Genomic DNA, 12,427 nt, shown 5'->3' with positions numbered 1-12,427 from the left:
GTCCACTCTCACGGATCTCGGGGTTGCCCTTGGCTGGCTGGGCACCTGGTCATGACTCCTCCCCCTTGGCTCCACGTTGCAAACCTCCCTCGGTACTCCTCATTACCACCTTGCTGGCTGAACCCCACCCTGCTTTGGTGGGTTCAGCCAGTTTGGTGTCGTGGCCAAGAGCGGCGGACTCTGATCTGGAGAACCGGGTTGGATTCCCCACTCCTCCATATGCAGCCGGCTGGGTGACCTTGGGCCAGTCACCATTCTCTCGGAGCTGTTCTCTCAGAGCTCTCTCAGCCCCACCTACCTCACAGGGTGTCTCTTGTGGGGAGGGAGGGGAGATTCCCCACTCCTCCACATGCAGCCAGCTGGGTGGCCTTGGGCCAGTCACCGTTCTCTCGGAGCTGTTCTCTCAGAGCTCTCTCAGCCCCACCTACCTCACAGGGTGTCTGTTGTGGGGAGGGAGGGGAGACCGGAAGCTGCTCTGAGTGAAGGTAAAGGTAAAGGTTCCCCTTGCTCGAAAGCCAGTCGAATCCGACTCTAGGGTTGCGGTGCTCATCTCCGTTTCAAAGCCAAAGAGCCAGCGCTGTCTGAAGACGTTTCCGTGGTCATGTGGCCGGCATGGCTAAACACCAAGGCGCACGGAACGCTGTTACCTTCCCACCGAAGTGGTACCTATTTATCTACTTGCAGTTTCTTGCTTTCGAACTGCTAGGTTGGCAGGAGCTGGAACTAGAGACGGGAGCTCACTCCATCATGCGGCACACTCGGGTCTCGAACTGCTGAACTACCGACCTTCCACAGCCTGCAGTTCAGCGTCTTAACCACTTGAGCCACCGCAGCTCCCTAAGTGAAGGGCGGGGTCTAAATCCAGCTCTCCTGCTGCTACTGACTCCCTGTTTCCTCTGTCCTTCCCCATAGTCCCCCGCGCAGTACAGGCTCATTGAGAGGGATGCTCTCAAGCTGGCTAAAGAGATGCAGGCGGAATATTGGGCTGTCTCATCACTCACAGGTGAGCTGGCTGGGGCACGTAGGCCAATGGGGCACCTCCATGTCGCCCCCCCCCCCCCCCGTCCTTTGTCCCCTCTTCCCAAGATGTCCTCCCGCACGTGGCTGGCTGCTGAAGGGGGTTGCTTTGTGGCCAGTGCTACGTTGCTGCTTGAGGAAACCTGCAGTGGTGTGAACATCTGAAGCTGCCATTCCCTGGCAGATTGACAGCCTCCCTAATGGCTCAGGGTTGCCCTATGTGGTCATCGTACCCACGTGCCGGTGGGGTTTGGGCAAGTGATTTCCCGCCTCCTTGCGAGTTTGGTGTAGCAGGTAGGAGCGCGGGCTCTAATCTGGGAGAACCGGATTTGATTCCCCATGCCTCCGCCTGCAGCTGCTGGTGTGACCTTGGGTCAGTCACAAGTTCTCTCAGAGCTGTTCTCTCAAGAGCAGTCCTCGAAAGAGCTCTCTCAGCCCCGCCTCCCTCACGGGGTGTCTGTTGTGGGGAGGGGAAGCGAAAGGAGATTGTAAGCCGCTCTGAGACTCTGAGTGAAGGGCCATGGGGTATAAATCCAATCTCTTCTTCTCTCTCTGCCCCACCTACCTCACAGGGTGTCTGTTGTGGGGAGGGGAAGGGAAAGGAGATTGTCAGCCGCTTTGAGACTCCTTCGGGTAGTGAAGGGCTATGGGGCATAAATCCTATCTCTTCTTCTTCTCTTCTCCTTACAGGTGAGAACGTGCGGGAATTCTTTTTCCGGGTGGCGGCGCAGACCTTTGAGGGCAGTGTGCTGGCGGAGCTGGAGAAGAGCAACGCTCGCCGGATCGGCGACATTGTGCGTAAGTGCCACGCTGTGTGAGGACAGCCAGCCCCAGATCATGCCCTGCTCCCCTCTCACACAGGGCAGAGGCTAGAGCCCCTTGGCCTCCCCACAGTCAATGCCGCAGCTGATATCGAGCAGCTCTGGTAAGCCAGGTTCTGTCTAGTCCGTGCTGGAGACAGAGCCACCGATGTTCTGCCCCCATTTCTGCAGTTCATAGAAGTTATAGATTGCCTAAGCTGGCACAGGGGTCTCCAACATGGTGCCCACCAGTGCCTTCCCTGGAACCTACCAAGTGCTTTCAGAAAGCGGGCAGGACTAGGTAGGGCTGCTGCCCAGGAGGGCTTCTGATTGGCCTCCTGTTCAAGAAGTGATTGTATATATACCCCACCCTTCACTCAGAGTGGCTGACAATCTCCTTTCCCCTCCCCACGACAGACACCGTGGGAGGTAGGTGGGCCTGAGAGAGCTCTTTCAAGGACTGCTCCAGAGATAACAGCTCTGAAAGAACTTGTGACTGACCCTGGGTCACACCAGCAGCTGCATGGGGAGGAGTGGGGAATCAAACCCAGTTCTCCAGATTAGAGTCTGTGCTCCTAACCACGACGCCAAACTGGCCCTCAACAGAGCTTCTGCCTGAAATGTTGAAGAGTTACTGTCAGAGGGACATATAACCTTGCTGCCTGACATCTTGTGGTTGGCTTCATCTTCTGCAGCAGCCATTGTACGATTGTGCCTATTTGCTCTGTGTCAGAATCCCAAAGGTCCCCTTAGACTCGAAAGGTTGGGGACCCCTGAGCGAGCATCATCCTGCCATTTTGCACAGTTCTGCATACTTTGTTTTGCTCTGCCAGTCATGGGGGGGGGGGAGTAATGAGGCTCTGCAGGCCCACCCGCAACAGTGGGAACTTTTGTGGCCATCTTCTTCACTGGCTCCCGCAGGTGCAGTAGCAATTCCCCGCCCACCCACGCGCAAGTACAAATGTTGCCTGTTTTTCTTTCATTTTGGCCCTTTTTACTGATTTTTCTCTCCAATTAATGTTTTATTGTATTTTTGTGAATGATATGCAGTATATCAGTAAGAAAATATTCAACATATACAATTGATTTTGTAATCAGGGAGGTAGTACAAAGAGAAGAGGTTATGAAAAATTGTAGCTATATAGGTAAAGGGTAAAGGTTTCCCTTGCTCAAAAGCCAGTCGAATCCAACTCTAGGGATGCGGTGCTCATCTCCGTTTCCAAGCCAAAGAGCCAGCGCTGTCCACAGACATTTCTGTGGTCATGTGGCTGGCATGACTAGACGCAGAGGCACACTAACGCTGTTACCTTCCCACCGAAACGGTACTTATTTATCTACTTGCAATTTCTTGCTTTCGAACTGCTAGGCTGGCAGGAGCTAGGGCCAGAGACAGGAGCTCACTCCGTCATGCGGCACTCGGGTCTCAAACTGCTGAACTACCGATCTTCCGGTCTGCAGTTCAGCGTTGTAACCACTTGAGCCACTGCAGCCTTGTAGCTATATAGGGACACTAAATTACAGGATATAAAGGCTAGAATATAGATTTCACCACAAACAAAACTCATCAATCAGTTTGGGGGTTTCCTGCCGAGAATGTAGATATTCCAGAATACCTTTGCTGATGTTTTTAATGATTTGCTTCTTTCAGTGCTGCAAAGCTTCTAGATGCAGTGGGTGAAAATAACCTTACAAGCTGCATAGAGTTAATAAAGAGGGGGAAATTTGGCCTGAGGAAGTAGAAAATAGTAACGAATTTCACATTACCCAGTTTCACCCGGTTTCAAGCCGGTAATGATCTGTTTTAAAGTCAACCGGTACAGGGCTGCCATTTCACACAGGGCTTTCCCCTTCCGGTAAAGAGCTGGATCTGAAACGATTTGCCATTTCAGACTGCACCGCTTTCCCCCCGTCATTTTTCGCCCGTGCGGGCGATCTCCGGCTTTTTTTTTTTAATGTTCGCTTTAGAGCGCTATAGCGCTATAGCAGTATAACAAAACACTCCATGCATTCCAATGGGATTTGCATTCCAATGGGATTGATATAATGCTATTCCGCTATAGTGCTATAACGCTATAAAGCGAACGTTTTTTTAAAAAGCCGGAAATCGCCCGCGCGGGCGAAAAACGGCGGGAAAAAGCGTATCGGAACCAGGAGAGGGAACTGAAGACTACTTGGAAGCAGTTGACAGGTAAAACGCTTCAGTCCCAATTCCTAAACGGGACAGAAGCGTTTGTGTATGAAATGGCAGATATATTCCGGAAGGGAACCAGTTCTCAAACGGGTTGTGTCTGAAGTGACAGACCAGAAACCGTTTGGGAACCGTTCCTCTTCCAGAATATATCGCCTGTCTGAAATTCCTCAGTATTAAAATACAGGTGTGATTTGCACAGGGGAGGAGGAGAAAGAACCTGGGGAGCGGCGCAAAAAAGGCAGGGGGGAGCGGCGCAACTTGGCAGCCCGCCTCCTTCCGTGTGCAACTTGGCAGCCGCGAGGCCGAGGTGCTTGCTTTAAAAAACAGAGCCCGAAATGGGTGCTGACCAGTGTTCCCTCTAAGCTGAGTTAGTGTGAGCTAGCTCACAGTTTTTTGTCTCAGCTCAGGAAGGGATGGGGCTCCAGAGCAGACTAATTTAGGCAGCAGCCCAATCGCTCGCTCACCACTTTCATGCCAGCGGCTCACAAAGTAGAACTTTTGCTCACAAGACTCCACAGCTTAGAGGGAACATTGGTGCTGACCTGCTCTGGATGCTGAGGTCGGAACCCAACGGCACCCCCAGTGCTGCCGTTGCCCTTTGCAGAATCGAGCTGTCCCCGCAGCCTTGCAGACCGGGGTGTGGCGGGCACGGGATTTGGGCCGGATTCTGCGTCGCTGAGATCGCGCCTTGTGTCCTCTCTCCCAGGGATCACTAGCAACGAACGGGACTTATACCTGACCCAGAAGAGTCGGCGCGCCAAATGCTGCCAGTGATGGAACCCGCTTGGACCCCCATCGGCCGCCTCGTCTTCGCACTGAACTCGTTCCGATACCAAAGGACAGCAGCTCCACCCCCTCCGCCCCCCCCCCACCCTGCGAGCTGAGCAGCCCCCTATTTCTGTGGCTGGCGACCGGCAGGCAAGCGAGGGATGCCCTCGTATAGGAGAAGCCCCTCCCGGCCTCCGTTTTCCTCTTGGGCCCAGCCGAGGCTCTGTGTCCTCGTTGCATGTCACTCCCTCCCTGGTTCTGGCACAGTCTGAGAACGGGCACTGCCCTAGCCAGCTTCTCCTGCCTGTGCCCGTTTGTAGGTCCCAGTAGGTCTGCAGGCGAGGGATTTAGCCAGAATCAGCTTGCCCCGCCCCTTGGCCTGTACTCCTGCCCGTCGGTAACCTCGGCTCTTGCCCCAGTCCCTTGCCTTCCGGATGGACAGCGACAGGAACCATCCCAGAGATCCCAAGAGCTCCCATCGGCTCCGGCATGCCAACTGCCACGGGGAGCCCCAAGGACTGTGTGTTGGTGGGCCCGGGTTTTCCAGCCATGAACTCCGGGAGATGCTGTCCGTCATGGCTCTGGCAGTCTTCCCTGAAGGAACATGGAACATCCCGTGCTGTCCCATGAACCAAGGAGCAAAGCCTCACCACCACACCCCCCCCCCAGGGCAACAGCAGCAGGAGACCCACGCCATCTTCGGCCCTCCATTCCTCCAAATCCGGCAACATCACAGAATACCGAACCACCTCCAGCACTTTATACATTCCTAATGGTGAGAATAATCACAAGAACAACGATTCACGCTGGTTTATTGATTTCTGCCAGGGCTGGTTAGCCAAGCGTCGTTACGGTGGCTTCTGTTTGGGAGCGGGGGAAGCTGCACCTCGGAAGCTTGAAAAGACCTTGGGTGGGGGGGATAGGGTTGCTATCTCCCCAGTGGGAGCAGGTTTCCCCCACTTTTGGGCCCCCCAATCCTCCGCCAGCCAGCTGACCGGCGGGGGAGCCCCAACGTGCCCAGTGGAATGACGTCACCTTGTGACATCATCACGCCAGGCATGTCGCACGGGGGACGCTCTAGCATTGGGCTAGAAATTCTATGGTGACCATAGAGTTTTTGGTCAAATGCTAGAGCATCCCCTGCACAATATGCCTGGTGCGATGATCCAGGAAGCCGGGCTGGAGCCCCCTGCCGGCAGCCAGACAAGACCTGGCATCCCTCGGGGGAGGAGAGCATGATAGGAGGTGGAGAAAGTGGATACAGAGGGCCTTTTCTCGCTCCCACAAAATTCTAGAACTCAGGGGCACCCAATGAAGTTGAGGGGCAGTGGAGTTTGGAAAGTACTTCATGCAATGCAGGGTTGGGTCCGGTTTAAGTTTTCCTCTAATGGAAGATGCTTCCGCCCGTGGAACGCAACTCTCCCGTCTCCCCCCTCCTGCATCAGCCCATCGATCTCCCTGAAATGCTGCTCTTGTGGGTCAGGGAATCCCCAGGAATGGCGTAACGGGCAAATGGTAGGGTGTATGCCGCAGGAAGACTGCCAAAAATTACACCACCCCTTCAATGCTCCCTCTACGCGGTGGAGTCCTGTGAGCAAAAATTCTACTTTGTGAGCTACTGGCATTAAAGTTGTGAGCGAATGATTTGGCGACTGCATAAATTGGTTTGCTCTGGAGCCATCCTTCCTCAGCTAAGACAACAATGTGTGAGCCAGAGGCTAAAAAACTGTGAGCTAGCTCACTCTAACTTAGCTTCTGTTTGCAGAAAATTAGTATCCAACAACTTGTGGAACTTACCGCCTCAGGTTATAGTGACAACTGCTAGTTTAGATGGCTGTAAAAGGGGATTAGACACGCAGGAGAGATCTACTGATGGCTGTCAGACGTGATAGTGAAAGGGGACCTCCGGAGGCAGTCTGCCTCTGAATGCCAGTGGCGGGGTGCGTGGCAGCAGAGGGAGTCTTTTGACAGACTCTGTCGCTGCTTGTAGGCCTTCCGGGATATCTGGCTAGAAGAAGTCAGGATGCTGGGCTCAGCGGAGGCGCTCTCTTAGGGTCAGGCCTGGAAGTTTTAGTTTGCGGTCCCGTGGTGCGGATTATCCACTGCCACGATGCCAGAGTGTTTGCGCTGGGTGCTGCCACGTCAAGCCAGTTGACCCTGGATGGTGGGGTTGTGCCCCCCACCTCCACTACTGCAGGCCTCATGTGGCGTCAAAGGCCTGGAAGGAGTCCAGGTAGTGAGCGTTGAACTGGGGCATCAGGTGGGGCAGGACGCAGTGGGCCCACTTGTAGTGCTTTTTGAGCCAAGACCCTCCCTCGCTGTCTTCGATGCAGACGGCAGCCACTCCTGCGGGGGGGAAGAAGCAGAGGCAGCGGTCAGCACGAGCCCAGGTGGGGTGGTCACCAGCCAAGGCCCCCCCCCCTCCATACCTGCCACCACGCCTCCTTGCTCTTCCACCAGCCGGACAGCAGCCCGCATGGTTCCCCCGGTCTCCACCCACTGGTCCACCAGCAAGACTCGGAGGCCTGGCAGAAGAAGACACCGCCAAGGCTGTGTTAGCGTGCCAGCTCTTCCGTCCTCCCTGCTTGTGTCATGCCCGCCTCCACCCACCTCGGGGTCCAGATCAGTCAGTCTTGGGGGGCAGGGGGCAGTGTTCCCTCTAAGAAGAAGAAGAAGAGATTGGATTTATACCCCATGGCCCTTCACTACCCAAAGGTGTCTCAGAGCGGCTTACAAACCCCTTTCTCTTCCCCTCCCCACAACAGACACCCTGTGAGGCAGGTGGGGCTGAGAGAGAAGAAGAGATTGGATTTATACCCCGCCCTTCACTACCCAAAGGTGTCTCAGAGTGGCTTACAAACCCCTTTCCCTTCCCCTCCCCACAACAGACACCCTGTGAGGTAGGTGGGGCTGAGAGAACTCTGACAAACTGCTCTTTTTCAAGAACAGCTCTTATCAGAACTACGGCTTGCCCAAGGTCATCCAGCCAGGTGCAAGTGGAGGAGTGGGGAATCAAACCCGGTTCTCCCAGATTAGAGTCCGCGCACTTAACCACTACGCCAAGCTGAGTTAGTGTGAGCTAGCTCACAGTTCCTTAGCCTCCGGCTCACACATTTTTGTCTTCGCTCGGGAAGGAGGGCTCCAGAGCAAACTAATCTATGCCGCAGCCACATCGCTCGCTTACAACTTTAATGCCAGCAGCTCACCAAGTAGAATTTTTGCTCAAAGGACTCCATAGCTTAGAGGGAGCATTGGCAGGGGTGGCTATCCATGCATTCGGGGCGGAGGGTTGGGCACGCTGGCGTTTTGCCCCGTCCCTGTGGTTCTGCCGCCTGGCAGAAACAGGCCAAAAGTTTACCTGGCACGATGGCATCAGTCCGCATCTCCATCAACTTGTCCCGGCCAGAGTAATCCCTGTAAGGTTGGGCGATGGTCTCCACGCACAGGTGCCCGGCTTTGCGGATGGCCACAAACCCCTTCTGTAGGAAGCTGGCAATGGCAGCGCCTGAGGGGAGAGGGAGGTGGGTTCCTGAGGGCTGCTTGGCAGGGGTGGCCAAGAGGATGGAGCATCAGGGCTTCCCCTCTAGAGCACCAGGAAGACCCCCGGTGGAAGGGCCCTGGCAGGACTCCTCCGGCCCTGCCCCTGAGCTGTCTGTGGAGGCCTGTCACATGGCCTCTGAGCCGGTGGAGCTTTCCCAGGGATGGAGAGGAGGTCTGGGAAAACCTTCACCTGCCAGGTTTCTAAGAAGAAGAATAACCCCCACCCCCCGTGAAGATTAATACTTCCAAGATGTTCTTATTATAGTGCATATGGCTCTACAACAATGCACGTCTTAATCACAATAAACAATTCATTATCACTATCAGCAGTCCATTCCAATGACGAATGAAAGTGCCTGTAAGTGTCCTTTCCAAGATTAAAGTGCTCGTGCTGTAGTAAATGGTCCTGTGTCCTTTGTTCTTTCAAATCCAGTTAATTGTGGGTGATTTATGGACATTCTAATGGAGCCTCTGATGGACGTGTCAACCTTTAATTCTGTTTCTTTTCAGCGCTCTCAAAGAGGCAACAGAACAGAATCCATATATCCCAATATCCTTCAAAGGCAGACAAATATTTAGCAAGCACCATTTTCACAAAAGGCCGACAAGTCCGTCAGAGGCTCCATTAGAATGTCCATAAATCACCCACAATTAACTGGATTTGAAATAACAAAGGACATAGGACCATTTATTACAGCACAAGCACTTTAACCTAGGAAAGGACACTTGCAGGCACTTTAATTCATCATTAGAATGGACTGTTGATAGTGATAATGAATTGTTGTGATTAAGACATGCATTGTTATAGAGTCATATGCACTATAATAAGAAAATACTGAAGTACTGAACTTCCCATAGTTATAATTTCACCGTTGTTGTATTTTTTTTTTATTATACCCTGTTCCCGTGGATCTCTCTGTATTATGGTTTCTAAGAATGGCACAAAAGCAGGGCCTCTAAAGAAGTTGGCATCTCTGGTCAGTGGACAAGAGTTAGGGGTTACGTTCTGCTTGGAAGCCATGCCCTGTGACACAGAGTCCTTTGTAATCCTAAGAATGCCAAGCTGGTGGGAAGGAGATCCTGAGAAAGGAATTTATTTTTATTTTATTTATTTATTTGCATTTTTACCCCGCCCTCCCTGCGAACGGGCTCAGGGAATGCACTCTGCTTATGCTCAGAGGCGTCCGCTTGCCACCATTTTGCTCCCTGACCAAGCGCTGCCTTGAGGTTTCAGCTCTGCTGTGTAGAACCGAAGGGTCGGATTCAAGATGGCTTACCTAGAATGAAGCCCATGGCATCGATCCCAGCAACCAGGTCAACTGCCCCATCCTGAAATGGCTGCACCAAGTCCTCGATGCAGTCTTGCAAGGCCTGGGGGAATTGGAGGAATGTCAAGAAGATGCCAAGTTAAAATGGCAGCGACTGGCTGGTGGGATAGTCAACCAATGAGGGGAAAGACCTTTGGTGCTCTTCTGCCTTTGGCAGCGGCTTGATCTGCAAGCGTTAAAACGATCCCCTGCAGATCAAAGGGCCGCTCAAAGCACAGGAGCAAGGGCCAGGTGAAAGGGTGGCACCCCTACCTGCCAGACTGCACGAGCCCACTGTACAACAGAAAACCGCCCTCTCGTACCCATCCTAGCCACGCAGGGATGAAACCAACTGTTGGCATAATTTCCCTTGTCCAATACTCGGGGCACAAGCACGGGCAGGGGAACGGGTACCCTTCTGTAACACTAAAACGCCATGTGAAGAAGACAAGAGAAGAGAAGAGATTGGATTTATACCCCATGGCCCTTCACTACCCAGAGGAGTCTCAGAGGGGCTTACAAACTCCTTTCCCTCCCCCTCCCCACAACAGACACCCTGTGAGGGAGGTAGGGCTGAGAGAGAAGAAGAGATTGGATTTATACCCCATGGCCCTTCACTACCCAAAGGGGTCTCAGAGCGGCTCACAAACTCCTTTCCCTCCCCCTCCCCACAACAGACACCCTGTGAGGGAGGTGGGGCTGAGAGAGAAGAAGAGATTGGATTTATACCCCATGGCCCTTCACTACCCAAAGGAGTCTCAGAGCGGCTTACAGACTCCTTTCCCTTCCCCTCCCCACAACAGACACCCTGGGAGGTAGGTGGGGCTGAGAGAGCTCTTGACAGAAACGGCTCTTTTTCAAGAACAGTTCTTACCAGAACTACGGCTTGCCCAAGGTCATCCAGCCAGGTGCAAGTGGAGGAGTGGGGAATCAAACCCGGTCCTCCCAGATTAGAGCCCGCGCACTTAACCACTGCACCAAACTGGCTCTCACACCCAACCTAGTGGTCCAACCTAGTCTTGGGTTGTTTTTCTGGAGAGAAGGAATGCTGCTCTTTCTGCACTGGGCTCACCCCAAAACAGCTTGGCCCTCTCAAAAGCAACTCCCGCCCAGCAGCCCCCCTTTGCGCGATGATGACTCCCCCGGTCCCTACTTGAGGATGGCAGTAGAGGCGCGAAGGGTCCAGCCAGGCATGACCAGGCCCCTTGACGTTGGGCGCCATCAGCTTCAGGTACCAGCCTCGCTCCGGAGAGGCAATGGCATGTCGCAAGTCCATGGAGTAAGGTCAGGATGCCTCGGTGAAGAGGAACCAGCTGCAAAGGAATGGGGAGATCCATGCAAATAGGGATGAGCAGCCAAATTCTACTATAGGCCGTGAGAAAGACTCTACAATAACACACTGCCCTGCACAGCTGGAGCAAACCACGCACCTCCTATCACAATTCACACCTAAGGAGTCCAATCTTTGGGGCAGGATTTAACCATCCCGAGGATCTCGGCTGCTTTAAATAAGCCTCAAGCATCTAGGCTAGAGGTTCCCAGCCTCTTTGAGCCTGTGAGCACCTTCGGCGTTCTGACATCAGGTGGTGGGTGCGGCCACGGAATGGCTGCCACGGGAAGCAACGCCAACCACAAAACGTCAGGGAGTGAGAGCGTATGTTGAGTTGCCAGTTCCGGGTTGGGAAATACCTGGCGATTTGGGGCGAGTAGGAACCTCAGCCGGGTATAATGTCATAGACTCTCTGTAAAGCAGCCATTTTCTCCAGGGGGACTGATCTTGGCTGTCCGGAGATCTCCAAGTGCTTCCTGGAGCTTGGAGGGCCTCGTCTTGTGTTACCAGTGTTCCCTCTAAGCTGAGTTAGTGTGAGCTAGCTCACAGTTTTTTAGCCTCCAGCTCACACATTTTTGCCTTCACTCAGGAAGGACACCTCTAGAGCAAGCTAATTTATGCAGCAGCCAAATCACTCACTCACAACCTTAATGCCAGGAGCTCGCCAAGTAGAATTTTTGCTCACGACTCCACAGCTTAGAGGGAGCATTGTGTGTAACGCTTACAGTAACTCAGCTTTCAAACAGCAGCTCTGTTTAAAAGGATGAAAATCAAAAGGGGAAAACACTGCAATGAGACACTAACGTTTTAGTAAACTTTCCAGTGAATTACGATAATATATTTTACGATATTTTGACACAGGTAGGTTTATCATGTATACAATAGATTGATACAAATTGATACAAAGAACAAGGTGAATCCAAAAGTGCGCAAGGACTTGAGCAAAAATCATCAATTGGCCTAAGTGCTCTTATAGACTAATCGTCAACATCAATTTTCAATCAACAGAAGTCATCAAAGTCATCGAGTCAACATGAGTCGCGGAAATACGGGAAAATACTAAGATGCATCAGTCACTTACACTTGGCTATTTCAGCCTCGTCTTCTGATTGCATAATATAAAAATTTTGCAACCGCTTCCATTATTTCGCAATTAGAATTAAACAGAAGAAAGTGAACAATTGGAATCAACGTGAGTCATCACACGAGGGCCCCAGGCATAAGTTCACTCATTTCAATAAACTTCTTCAGTGAGACCAACAGATGATGTAAAAGGTATTCTCCAGGTTGTATAATATACCCTTCTAGGTCTCCTTCAATCCACTGAATGGCTATATTTCTAGATGGGCACCATCAACATTTCAGTCAAGAATTTCAATAAAGAATTCAATCAGAACATTCTGCCATTGATATAAGGAGGCTGTAGCAATGGCAGAAAGTTCTGATTGAATTTATAATATTGTCGAAGGCTTTC

The 12,427-nt window shown here is 52.6% G+C and overlaps 2 protein-coding genes across 2 annotated transcripts in view; one reads left to right on the top strand and one right to left on the bottom strand.

The window, feature by feature from the left end:
- The window catches only part of RAB34 (RAB34, member RAS oncogene family), a 21,859-nt gene extending 16,715 nt beyond the window's left edge, over nt 1-5,144 (top strand). Inside the window, exons 9-11 of the mRNA XM_015421878.1 lie at nt 913-1,003; nt 1,708-1,815; nt 4,715-5,144. Of these exons, the coding sequence (XP_015277364.1) occupies nt 913-1,003; nt 1,708-1,815; nt 4,715-4,782 (267 nt within the window). The 3' untranslated portion in view covers nt 4,783-5,144. The remainder of the gene's footprint in view (nt 1-912; nt 1,004-1,707; nt 1,816-4,714) is intronic.
- A 1,320-nt stretch (nt 5,145-6,464) lies between these two features.
- On the bottom strand, nt 6,465-10,927 carry LOC107119427 (adenine phosphoribosyltransferase-like). Its single transcript, XM_015421893.1, has 5 exons — nt 10,777-10,927; nt 9,594-9,687; nt 8,135-8,281; nt 7,206-7,301; nt 6,465-7,122 (listed from the first exon to the last, which is right to left on the bottom strand). The coding sequence occupies exons 1-5, from the start codon at nt 10,897-10,899 to the stop codon at nt 6,977-6,979; spliced, it is 606 nt and encodes a 201-aa protein (XP_015277379.1). The 5' UTR covers nt 10,900-10,927; the 3' UTR covers nt 6,465-6,976.
- Nucleotides 10,928-12,427: the final 1,500 nt, after the last annotated feature.

Source organism: Gekko japonicus, unplaced genomic scaffold, assembly GCF_001447785.1.
Source record: "Gekko japonicus isolate JY-2015 unplaced genomic scaffold, Gekko_japonicus_V1.1 scaffold21, whole genome shotgun sequence".
NCBI classification, from domain to species: Eukaryota; Metazoa; Chordata; class Lepidosauria; order Squamata; family Gekkonidae; genus Gekko; species Gekko japonicus.
The sequence above is the reverse complement of the archived record's forward strand: the minus strand, read 5'-3'. Positions and strand labels throughout refer to the sequence as shown.

What these genes read in the sequence shown, in the direction of transcription:
- LOC107119427 (XM_015421893.1), bottom strand. Translation starts at nt 10,899, where the DNA reads ATGGACTTGCGACATGCCATTGCCTCTCCGGAGCGAGGCTGGTACCTG. An exon ending in GCCTCTACTGCCATCCTCAA is followed by an intron (nt 9,688 to 10,776) that starts GTAGGGACCGGG and finishes CAATTCCCCCAG; the next exon opens with GCCTTGCAAGACTGCATCGA. An exon ending in GCAAGGAGGCGTGGTGGCAG is followed by an intron (nt 7,123 to 7,205) that starts GTATGGAGGGGG and finishes TCCCCCCCGCAG; the next exon opens with GAGTGGCTGCCGTCTGCATC.